This window comes from Pseudonaja textilis, chromosome 14, assembly GCF_049901715.1.
Source record: "Pseudonaja textilis isolate UNSWEBS1 chromosome 14, rPseTex1.2, whole genome shotgun sequence".
In the NCBI taxonomy this organism is placed as follows: Eukaryota; Metazoa; Chordata; class Lepidosauria; order Squamata; family Elapidae; genus Pseudonaja; species Pseudonaja textilis.
The window spans coordinates 9,060,164-9,072,984 of record NC_142003.1 but is presented as its reverse complement, the minus strand read 5'-3'; the positions used below and the strand labels follow the sequence as shown (position 1 = coordinate 9,072,984).

Genomic DNA, 12,821 nt, shown 5'->3' with positions numbered 1-12,821 from the left:
GGAAAGGAAAAGGAAAGGAAAGTAGAGTGGATGAAGGAAAGGGAAGGAGAAGGAAAGGAAAGAGGAAAGGAAAAGGAAAGGAAAGGAAAGGAAAGGAAAGGAAAGGAAAGGAAGGGAAGATCAGAATGGTTTTCCTGGCTGACCCCAAATTCTAATATTCTGAGAAACAGATGGTGCTTTCCCCTCCATTTTCTTCCCCTTGTTTTCAAGTGCATGCATCTCCTAGCGTTGCAACACTCTGTGCTGACTCCTTGCAGTATTTTTAGCATTGCAAAACTCAATCCGTCAGCTCAAAGCGAAGCCCTTCCGTCACACAGAGACTCCCCTCCGTACCCAGGAGGACACCCTGGAACACAAACTACCCTGCGCCAAAGTGCAGACCTTCGATTTTCAAGTCCTTCTCCACCCTCTTGGCGATGTTTTGCACGGCCGTGTTGTTGGAAGGGACGTACGCCAGTTCCCAGGGGACGCCCAAATGCCGTCGATGGAAGATACTGGGCAGCTCATTCACCTCCTTGCTGTGGTATAAAGTGGCATTGGGGTGATTGACCGAATGGACCCGATGGCGCAGGCCAATAAGGATGGCAGCAAACAACAAGGGGAGGCAAGTCTCGATCAACGTCACCAAAACCTTCCGTTTCTGTAGAAGGAAACAGAGACGATGCAGGTTAGGCTCGGCGAAAGCAACTAGGTGGAGTTACAACTGGGTGTTCGCAGTTCAAGAAGACCAAAATGGCCCTTAATTCGTTGAGAATGCTCTGGGGTGTGTGTGTGTGTGGGCAAATGGAACAGTGCACAGGTAGTCCTTGAGTTATGACCATAAGGACTGGAATTTCCAACGTAAGTCACTGCGGTCATAACTTGAGGCACCACGTGACTGGATCCGATTTTACAACCATTAAAGTGAATCATATTGTCATTAAGTATATATGGGGAGGGGTGGGTTTTTTTTCTTATTCAACACTTTGAAGTGTTGTAAGTCGAGGACTAGCTGTATTCAGGAGGGTATATCAACAGGCTTGGCGGAAATTCCAAGATTTGCTGATGTACAAACCAACCCTTTTCAAGATAATGTCGTTCTATGAAACCAAAAATCTCCCCACTCAAAAATGTTCCACTGGGCTGAGAAGCTATGATGGAGCATGAAACGTTGGAATGGAGCTTTGAATGTGGGGGTGGACACGCTTGACTGGCAGATGTTTAACTATGGATTGTTGAAGGTTCAGTTTACTGTTGCTATAGTCTGTTAGATGTCAAGCTAACAACGCCTCTTCCTCCACACTTTTGAGTGGCAATGAATATTGATCAACTGCTGTAGCCTTTACATCCTGCTTGGTTTAATTTTTAATATATTTTTAGTGAATATTTTAAGAACAAAAAAAAAGAGGACAAAAAGGCAATATGAACAAGCTGGAATTTACAAGTCTGAAATTTTTTAACCTTTTGAGATAAAGGACTCAGCATATTCACTTCCTTTCAAAAACTACAAATCAGTCTAGACAGAGTCAAAATACCAAGAACAGCAGTAAGCATAATAAGAATGATAAATAAGGTTATAAATTACAATAAATTCTGCCCATGCTACTAAAGGCCTGTTTAAGAGAACCTGTAAAATTGAAATATTAGGACTCTTGTGTAAAGACAAATCTGAATTTTGGATATGACAGAGGTCTCCAAACTTGGCAACTTTAAGACTTGTGGACTTCAACGCCCAGTATTCCTCAGCCAGTCTTAAAGTTGCCAAGTTAGAGGACCCCTGGTCTATGATGACAGAAAAAAAATCAATAGTCTGACATGCGAATTATAAATTTTATAAAGGGGCATCAGCTTTCCTGAGCAGCATTTCCCACCATTTGATATGTAGGGATGCTTTAGATTTAGAACAAACTGGCAACATGAAGACTTGTGGACTTCAACTCCCAGAATTCCTCAGTCAACCATGCTACCACATTGGCTGGGGGATTCTGGGAGTTCAAGTCCACAAAGTCTTAAAGTTGCCCCTTTACAATGTAAACTGAGGAAAGGGTGGGGAAGATAGATTGGTTACGCAAATGCAAACACAATAAGGTTTTAGCATATTACAATTGTTGATTGATACAACACTTGTAATCAGTTGTAAGATTTCTATCTTGAGTTAAGTAAGGGATTTGCACAAGAAAGGCAGAAGCAAGCTTTCTCAAAGCTTTTGGGAAGAATCAAGAAAAAAAAACATTTCGTTAATAATAATAAATTAATAATAAATTTTCACCATTCGTCACATTAAACACTGCAATGTAATGATAGTCCTTGGAGACTTCTGAGAGACAAACCAAGATTCCTAGGGTCCCAAGAGCCCTCAGATTATGCTCAGCCATAATATGAGCTTGTTGGGCTTAGCAGGGTGAACAAAACCAGCACTATGGCTTGGAACTATGGTTTGCGGCTAGAACATTGGGCAAATCCAATCGTTTATTCAACAATCCATAGTTAAAACATCTCGTGTGGCATGAAAGCCAGGATCAAAAATGAAGGCACATCAAAAATAAGCAGACTTCTTGATTTTGATGTCTTCTTCAGATGTGTTGGACTTCAACGCCCATAATCCTCAAGCTGAGGGTGAACAGAAGTCCAGCCTATCTGGAGGAGATTCGAGAAGGCTGGCTTACAACAAGCTTTAACTTCCACCCTTTCATTTTTATGGATATCTTTTCTGTTCATTTCTCCATGGCCCTGGACCAACTCACCTGCAAGATGTAATTCTTCCAGAGAAGAAGCCCAAACTGCCGTAACACAGCCATCTTTTCACTTGGAATGGGTGGACCAACTTTCTCAAATTCTGTGGAAAAGCAGAATTGATAAAATTACAAAGCCAGTCCACCATCAAAGAGCCATTTAATGGTGGGATGATTTCAAACTTTTTAAATATTAGGAGATGCAATTTTAAGTTGTGGATTTGACACACACGAAAAAATGCTCTTGGTGCATTGCAGAAATCAATTTTCTCTTTCTATTCAATTGTTTTGGCTGAAGCACATAATGCATTCATTTTCCACATAAGCTACATTTGTTCTAGTAGAGAACATTGTATAGTACTTTCAGTTAGATTATCTGTTCTCGCACTGACTCTGTCTGAACACAGAGTCTTATTTTGCCTCTACTCCAATAAGAGATCTCTTTTGTTTCCCGTTTTTTCTTACTCAGAAGGCCAAACAGTCACCCATGAATTATACAGTTAGCCTTCAAAAACTAATCATCTGACGCATCTAAGTTCTTAACTGTAGCCAATTCCTCCTGAGTTCAGCTTTGCAATTTTAACCACCAGATTTCACAAGCAACCATAAACTGCACACAAGCCGGCCTCACCGCCATAAGCAACTGGCAAAAATAAAGTAAGCAACACCACACAATTCCAGTAGGAGGAACTTGATATTGCTAGTGTGAGAAACATCTGAGTATGTGCACATGAATATACATTGTCTCTACCCAACAGTTATGATCTTGCAAACTTACAAGGCTGGACACTGGTGATAAATTACAATATTTTTCCTCCTCTTCTTGCTTTCTTTAACACCACCTTTGTTCCAAAATCTTGGTTTTGGCTTGGAAACCCATTGTTTTTTCTAAACTTTGATTTCTTTCAACCTGGCTGATCTCCAGCAACTCTGCTTCTGGCTGACATCCCAAACTTGTATTTCATCGACCTTCAAGAACCAGGATGGAAAAATTCAGATGTGCTCAGCAGCCTACAATTTATTGTGATGTGTAAATACTACCAAGAGTTCAAGACAGGCTTCATAGCTGAAACAGCTTCAAATACCAAACTCGGAAGAGCAAAGAAAGTTCAGTCATAAGGTGTTTGAAGAAAAAAACACATGTGATAAGAAGAAAGAGAGGAAAGATTATGGAACAAAGTGCTTGTGAGTGAGTACTTTTCCATAAACAGCACTGAGGTTAAAATGTCCCCTGGACATCTAATCCTAAAAAGAACCCGATCTTCACAAGATTAAAACTGAATCCAGGTGTGGCAAATTTAACTATTCCCACTACTCTGTCTTTGATCAACATCTCATGAACTTTGGTTACATGAAACATCAGATATGAACATATATTTAGCATTTCTCCAAGCTTTCCTGATTATTTTTAAAAAGCTGTTTGAGCTAAGGTGGGTGCATTTGGCAGGTAAAACATTATGCAAGGCACCACTTACCTCCCAGCCAGACTCAAACAACATGTTAAAGTATGTGCAATATAATAGACAAAGTAATACCCAACAGTTGGCTCTCTCTTGGAGCACCTTGTTAATGATTACTGGTCTTAATGACCGGGTTCCAGCTGACGGCCCAGGGACAGTCTACCTCAACATACTAGGCGTAGTGCGGTGGTAAAATTAAGGTAAGGAAGTCTTGGTCTTCTTTTCTGTGGTCTTCTTAGATACATCTGCTGGGTCACCATGTGAGATGGAAAGGTATCTAGATGGACAGAGTCCAATGTGATGATTCTGAGATTCTTAAGCAGATTCCCCAAACTTGGTAACTTTTAAGACTTGTGGACTTCAATTCCCAAAATCATCTGGCTGGAGAATTCTTAGAGTTGAAGTCTATAACTCTTAAAGTTGCCAAGTTTGGAGACTTCTGTTCTTGAGGATCTTCAAGGATAGCCCTACGTGTCAACTCTGAAGTGAACCTGGCTGGGGCCATTTGGAAGGTTTCAGGATTTGCCACAGTGTGAAGAAGAGACAGGGAGGAAGAACATAGTTAGATGGGGGTTTGTAGCCAAAACAAAATAGTTTCCTGTGGGAACCAAGGACATTCCAACAGGTGGCTGGAGAGAGGAGGAGCACAGTATCCAGGCAACCAGCCATCACTTTGATTGGACAATGTGACTGATTGTTTTGGGAAAAAGGGAAACTATCCCTTTTATAATCAGGTGAAAACTGCGGGAACTTTCGGAGTTGGTTTTCACAGTTTGTGCCAATATGATCTCTCCAATAAAATTGTTCTTTGAGGAACTTGTCTGCCTTGGAGTTTTTCTTTCTGTGGAGTTATTACTGGGAACCCTGACACTATGTACAATGAGCTACAGTAGCCCAAACATGAGGTGACCAGAACCAAGTGATTATTATCCCCACTGTGTCTGCCTAACAGCCAGGTTGTAGAAACGAAGGCCTCTTGAAGATGCTTTATGGACCAGGAATTTGCTATATAGTGTTCCGAGAGTGCACATTCTTGATACACGTGCCCTGGTTATGGAATGTCCTTAATCTGGAGAATGGACACCATATCTTTGGTGGCGTGGTTTTGTTTCGCTTTTTGGTCTCTTCAAGTCGATTTTCTTGGTAAGGTTTGAGAATTTGGATTTGCCATTACTTTCCTAGGGCTGAAAGAGAGGGAGCATCTCTTTGAAAGGATCACCCAGCTGGCTTTGTCCTTAAGGCAGGACTAGAACTCATAGTCTCCTGGTTTCTAGCCTGATCTTTTCATTGCTGCACCAGACTGACTCACGTTGTTCTTGGTACAGGCTGAAGATGGATCTCACCTCCACAGTTTTGATCAAGTGGAGCCTTGGATCTTTCTAGCCCAAGCTAGCTGTCAACTCATAAAATATTTCTATGGTCTTTTTAGAGTTGCCAACAGAAAGGGAAGGCGGAAAGTAGTTTGAAATAGCAGCGTGGCAGCTTGGAAACTGAAAGTGCATTCCATAAATGTTTTCAAAGACAGTAACTAGGTGACCAAAGTTTCTGCCACACAAACTTCTAACTGGAAAGCATGATTGATGGCTCTTGGCTATGGATGTGTCTCATTGGAGAATATGAATTATAATACACCCAGGGGGTGAGGGGAAAACCAGGGTCAAGGGTGACAATGAATGATATTTTTCAGAGTCGGCTGCACCCAGGCAGTGCCGGACATGTTAACTCCCAATAAATCCTTTTGAAGTTTTGGAAGTTTGGCTCGAGAGTCATGATTTAATTGGGGTAACTGCCAGAATCCTGACACTAGCATTCATCCATACTCTCTGGAATGACATTCTACCCAAGATCCATACAGTTACCACCCAACTGGCATTTTGGCTCTTCAACTAAGTTTTTCTAAGAGTGGTTGAAACTCCTTGGTAGCGTGGGTACATTTTTCCATTTTTTCCCTCTCCATTGTCTTTATTGTTACTGTATGTTGTTATTTCTCTTGTCTTTTTACTTTGTGCACCACCCAGAGTTGCTTGGAATCGGGAGGTGCACCAACTTATTAAATTATCATCATCGCCATTATCATCATAATCAGTCCACACCACAATTTTAAGTGATGTATGATGCTCATAGGCTATAATTCTAAAAGTTGGTTGCTAATGTATCTGCACCGAGACTAGGATTGGTGACTGAAAGCATTTTCATTTTATAAATGAAAGCAAAGTGGGAAACAGTTTGGACAATGTCTTTCTTGATGCATTTGGGCATCATTTTTATACATGTCTTCAGCCTCCATGATGGAATTCTAAAAGAGGGCTCTCCAATTTTGGCAACTTTAAGATTTGTGGACTTCAACTCCCAGAAGTCCTCAGCCAGCTGAGGTATTCTAGGAGTTGAAGTCTATACATCTTAGACTTGCTAAAGTTTGGAGACCCCTGGTCTAAAACACCGAGAACAATATTGTTCAAACTGGGCTGCTTTTAAGATGTGTTGACTTCAACTCCCAGAATTCCCCAGCCAGCATCATAAATTCTGACCAGTGGTGGGATTCAATTTTTTTTTTTGACTACTGGTTCTATGGGCGTGGCAGGGGAAGGATACTGCAAAATCCCCATTCCCTCCCCACCCCACTAACCTGCTTTCCAGCTCTGTTCTCCTGTGCAGGGCAACCAAAGAAGACCCAGCCGATCAGCTGAGACTCAATGGGAGGCAGAGAATAGATGGGGTTGGCGGGGCCAGTCAGAGGTGGGATTTGCCGGTTCTCCAAACTGCTCAAAATTTCTGCTACCATGCGCACAATCGTGACTACCGTCCCTGTCCTTTTATCCCCATTTATTCATATCTATTTCCTGTATTCATACTTGTTATGTCTCACCTTTCTCCTTTCCAAGAAAGATGAAGAGTCCAAACTCCAACAAATACAGGCAGGCAAGAAGACTCGGTCTTTTATAGAGTTAATTCCTTTATACAGATAATGTCCTTGGCATTCTAACAAACGCTGCCTGCCAAGTCCGAAAAGATAACCAGAAGAATTAATCACGAAAGCTTCCAACGCAGACCACAAGAAACAAAACACAAGCCTGAAAGAAAAGTAAAACTTTGTCCCGTAGAAAGTCTTCCAGAGAAAACACACCCACTTTTATCCCCTGTGGGGTATGTCTCAATGACTCAGCTCACTCTCTGATCACACTCCTTCCTACGACGCTGCCTAGGATCAAGCCAACATTCGTCTACTTGATTCCCTGTCAGAGGCTGCTCCGATATGCCGTTCCTCCTCCTGATTAATCTCAGGCTGTTCCTCTTGGTTATCTGCTGAAACCTGAGGCATTATCAGGGAGGAAGGCATTGCCGAAGAGGAAGGTCCTGGGGAGGAAGGCATTCCCAGTTCCTCCTCCTCATCTTCCGAGTCCTCTTCCTCTAACAACGCAGGCTCAGGAATCCGAGCCACAACACATACTCATCTTTATTCTTATACCTATTATCTTGTAAGCGACTGACAAATCAAATCAAATGAATAAAATAAATAAAAAAAGATAAAGATCTTGGCCACTCAAGAATGGCTGGCTGGGGAATTCTGGCAGTTGGTCCATCCAACTTCAAGAGACCCAAGGTGGAGAAACACGGCTTTAGGGGATTGTCCAGACAGAGGAGTTAAGTCAAGATAGAAACACTAACCATGCCATTGGAGATTGAAACCTTTCTTTCTTTCTTTCTTTCTTTCTTTCTTTCTTTCTTTCTTTCTTTCTTTCTTTCTTTCTTTCTTTCTTTCTTTCCTTTCTTTCTTTCTTTCTTTCCTTCCTTCCTTCCTTCTCCCTTCTTTTCTTCTGACTCACACTGAAACTCTAATCATGCAATTGGAGATTGAAGCCTTTCTTACTTTTTCTTTCTTTCTTTCTTTCTTTCTTTCTTTCTTTCTTTCTTTCTTTCTTTCTTTCTTTCTTTCTTTCTTTCTTTCTCTCTTTCTTTCTTTCCTTCCTTCCTTCCTTCCTTCCTTCCTTCCTTCCTTCTCCCTTCTTTTCTTCTGACCCACACTGAAACTCTAATCATGCAATTGGAGATTGGAGCCCGTTCCTTCCTTCCTTCCTTCCTTCCTTCCTTCCTTCCTTCCTTCCTTCCTTCCTTCCTTCCTTCCTTCTCCCCTCCCTCCCTCCTTTCTTTTCTTTCTTTCTCAACCTTGTCCATTTGAAGATGGGTGGACTTCAATCTCCAAAAATTCTCCATCCCAGCCAAACTAATTGAGGAATTCTGGGAGTTGAAGACCAGCCAACTTCAAGTGGCCAAGGTTGGAAAACATTGCTATAAGTTTACTGAGTAAACAAGACCGTTCTCCTCTCCCATATCTTCATTTCACAATCCAGTGTTCACATCTGGAGGTGATATGGGGTGGGTGGGTCTTTGGCCATCTTTGGTCTCTCGGTTCTAGTCATTCTGGACTGCAGGAAAACAACCTGATCAAAGGGACATCCCTTATGCCACGGGGAAAGTTCTACTACCTGTGAAATAAACAAGCCACTGATCTCTTTTCCAAGAGAGGCCTGTTGAAAAGTCCAGGACACCTGGAGTTAAGCTTGAGAAAGGAGTCTGGCTGCCAGAAAAAGAGATTAAAAACACCGTAGGACATTTGGAACATCACCTCTCCTTTGAAAGAACATTAAAAGACCGCTGGTCCTTCTTCAGAGTAACTCTTGGCTCTCGGAATCTCAACACACCCCTAAGGAATTCTGAGATTAAGTCCTACCGATTTGGAAGACAAGGGTTTCTGGAAGCCTGTGTTCCAAGCCAGAGGCATAATTTATGGGCCAGAAGAACAGGCTTATATATTTCCTTAGTTTTGTTTTTCTCTCTCTGCTACTCTTTATGGATCAATTTGCACTTCAAATATTCTGAAACTGGAGAGGTAAACACAGAAAGAACTTATAGTGCTCTTTCATCTAAATTAAATTAACTGTGAAATTTTTAACAAAGCAGTGCAATTTTGCTTTTAAGCTAAGCTGCCTGGCTATGGATAGGTTTATTTGTTAAACCCATTATACCAGTAGTAGCAGAACAAAACACTATACTACATAAGTGAATTACCACAGTATTAATGAAGTTGGAAATCTGTTGCCACCCTATCTAATTACCTGTCAGACTTCTCTGCTTACCTTACCTACCTGCCTATCCACCCAACTGGCTTACCTGCCTATCCCTCTACCTTTCAACCTACTTGCCTACCTATCTGCTAAGCAACCTGCCTGCTATTCAGCTTACCTGCCCACCAGCCCATCTCTTCCCACTAACCTTCCTACCTATTTATTGATCTTACGACTAAACCTCCATCCCTCCTTTTCCGACCTTCAGCTAACTTATTTCCTTTTTTTAGCAGTCTCGCCTCAAAGCAACTCAAACAGTTGTACCAACATTTGAAAATGCACCAGGGAACCAAGTAAAAGAGGAACACAACAGCTCACACAGAGGAAATACCAAAATAATTAAAATGCTCCCTATTTGATGCAGGGTCAGGAATCATCTTCAACTCAGGGAAGAAAGAAATATAGGTTGCCAAAACTTTCCTAGAAGACAGCAGGGTTGGGGTCAGAAGAGTTTCAGGGAGATGTATCTCCAAAGGGTAAGGTTGGCCACCAAAAGGAAACATCTCCAAGATCCTATAGGATGGTCATTGTTGTGTTGACAAAAGAGGTGAAGCATACCAACCTGACAGATGTTAAGGGCAAAGCTGAAGATGTAGCAAGAGGAACAAAGCCTGCCACAATTGTATATTTCTCCCTAAATTGCAGAGGATTAGTGTTATGGCAAAAAATTGGACATTAGGACAATTCCATTGGTGCTTCTGGAAGACTGGCCAAGACAGGATTCTGATCCAGTTTCCATTTGCAAAAAACCACTAGGAACAGAACCATCCTTGGAAGGAATCTGATAACGGATAATATTTGTAGTTCAGGGTTGACCTGTGGCGTCCTTAGAGCTCTCTGGGTTCGGTGGTTTTCTTGCAGATGTGTCCTTGCCCCCAGTTAGGTGATATCATCAATGCTAGGAGTAGGGTTTGCTCTCAATTTATATTCTATCAATCAATCAGAATAGAACTGGAAGAGACCTTGGAGGTCTTCTAGTCCAACCCTGCTCAAGCAGAAGACCCTATACCATTTCAGGCAGATAGCTGCCCAATATTTTCTTAAAACCCCCCAATGATGAAGCACTTACAACTTCTGAAGGAAAGCTACCAGTTGCTTGATTGGGATATTGTTTGGGTCTTGACTGTTGGCCTAGGGTTAAGATTGCTTCCAACTCTGTTATACTATTGTTGACAAAAGTAAGAGCCTTTTGAGGTATGTGAATGCCATAATTTATGGCTATTAAAATCCTGCTTTTCTAGAAGAGTCACTTTCAGTGAACTGTCCCTGCAAGTTGAAATACACAAATATTATTTGTTCTCATCAAAGGACAAAGTTCTGTTTGAAAAGAGGCCATATCAGATCTGTATGATTTCCTTTCTTTGAATGTGGCTCAATTCTTTAAGGCTGTTCACAAAAGTCAAGCCATATATATCTTAATATATCTTAACGCCGAGTCACACGTTGTTCATTATTTATGATCATAAGTCATATCATGGTCGTAAGCCACGGCAGTGGTTAAGCAGGTACGGTAACTGTACCTAATTTTATGATTTTGTCTCATGCAAGGAAGGGCAGAGTTGGAGAAAAAGGAACTTAGAGGGGAAAAAATAGGGAAGTTAAATCTCATTTGAACCAGTGGTGGGATTCAAAATTTTTACTACTGGTTTTGTGGGCATGGCTTGATAGGTGTGGCAGGGGAAGGTTACTGCAAAATCCCCATTCCCCACCCCCACCCTACTAACCTGCTTTCCAGCTCCATTCTCCTGTGCAGGACAACAGAAGAAGACCCAGCCAATCAGCTGGGACTCGGGAGGCGGAGAATAGATGGGGGCGGGGGCAGTCAGAGCTGGGATTTGCCGGTTCTCCAAACTACTCAAAATTTCTGCTACTGGTTCTCCAGAACTGGTCAGAACCGGCTGAATACCACCTCTGCTTTGAACCTTCTTGAAGTGGGAGAATAGGGGGTCTCTAAACTAAATTTTAAGATTTGTGGACTTCAACTTGCAGAATTCCTCAGGTCTTGGGATGAGGCCCACAAATCTTAAAACTGTCAAATGTGGAGGTGCCTGAGATTGAGCCCAGAGAAGGTTATTAAGGATTTATGCAAACACCACCCCAGGCTACAAAAGGCACAATTTCTTTTTTAAGCTCAGGAGCCAGGCTGTTTTAACACTAAACAATTGTGATCCAGACCGCGCGCTTAGAAAAGCAGGATTCCATTACCTTTATGAATTATGCAGAGACCTTTGTTTAAACAGCTGCAATCGTCTCATTAAGAACCAAAGATGAATAATGCACATTAAATGCAGACGTAATGCAGGGAAGGTGGATGAAGAGGGCTTGCATAAAAGCCGTTCTCACAGCTGCAGCCCATGAAGGGGATCAAGGCCCTTTCCTCCCCCATAGACCATGCCATTCACGTCTCTCCCTTATCCTCTCCTCCCTGCATGCCCAAGGATGGAGCGGGGATGGGCCTGGGTCTTCCTCTGACTGCCCAGCCGGCCTCTGCCCTTCCCTAGCCTCCTCCACAACCTCTGGAGCCACACTTCCATTCCCTGTCGGCTGTTCCTCCTCTTCCTCAGAGTCAGTCTCCAACAGGGGCATGACACGTAACTTTGAACTGTCATTAAATGAATGGTTGTAAGTTAAGGACTACCTGTAATTCCCCAAACAGATTATGAGGTTCTTTCTTCCCTACTTGATTTGATCAACACAGAATCCATGTCAGGTTAAAAAAAAAGCGGGGGGGGGAGCAGTTCCTATTGCATAATACAATTGTAATGTGTAAACTGGCCATTTTGATTTATAAACCATGATTGGGGGTTAGTGTAATACATGGTTACAGGATGCCAAAGAACACCATAGACAGCCAAAAAAAAAAGCCCAAACCAAGCAAATCAAATCAGAGTTCTCGCTCAAGGTGCAAAATGACAAGACTCAAATTATCCAACTTTGAACACAAGACCAGGTTCTCTGATGCTGGGAAAGATGGAAGGAATCAGAAGAAAAAAGAAAAATAGCAGCAAGGGGAAAGAACTCAGTGATGGCAGAGGCACCATTGGAAGACCTGAAGGACCAAGTTAGGGACAGATCATCATGGAGAAAATCTATTTATGTGATCACCGGGAGGCGATAACAAATTAATGGCATATAATCAATCAATATCAATCAATAATTCATGGTAGCTCAATGGTTGTATCTTTTTTAATACCCACAGCGCATATCGCTAACACCCCACCTGCCACAAACTCTGCCTTTTTCCCCTTTAGTTTCTCATGATTGTATAAATAAAATTCACACACGACACTAAGTCAAGTGTTCGTTGATCCATGGCTTATTCAAAAAAAACCATACTTCGTTGGAGTCACACGATAAAGTAAGCCACAGATCTTACAAAGATAAAACCGAGCAAGTTACAACTATTGGTGATTATATTCCATGAGATTGCTTTGACCGCTTGGGAGAAAGGCAGCATGATTTAAACCACTGTTTTTCAAAGTTGCCAGCTTTAAGACGGGTGGGCTTTACTCCCCAGAATTCCACAG

The 12,821-nt window shown here is 42.0% G+C and overlaps 1 protein-coding gene across 3 annotated transcripts in view; it reads right to left on the bottom strand.

Moving 5' to 3' along the window:
- Nucleotides 1–12,821, bottom strand: part of ABCA3 (ATP binding cassette subfamily A member 3) — a 60,582-nt gene that overhangs the window by 37,712 nt on the left and 10,049 nt on the right. For all 3 annotated transcript variants that reach the window (XM_026704180.2, XM_087912464.1, XM_087912463.1), the window contains exons 2-3: nucleotides 2,724–2,815; nucleotides 382–640 (exon numbers count right to left, since the gene is read on the bottom strand). In XM_026704180.2, coding sequence (XP_026559965.1) covers nucleotides 382–640; nucleotides 2,724–2,777 — 313 coding nt within the window. In that variant the 5' untranslated portion in view covers nucleotides 2,778–2,815. The remainder of the gene's footprint in view (nucleotides 1–381; nucleotides 641–2,723; nucleotides 2,816–12,821) is intronic.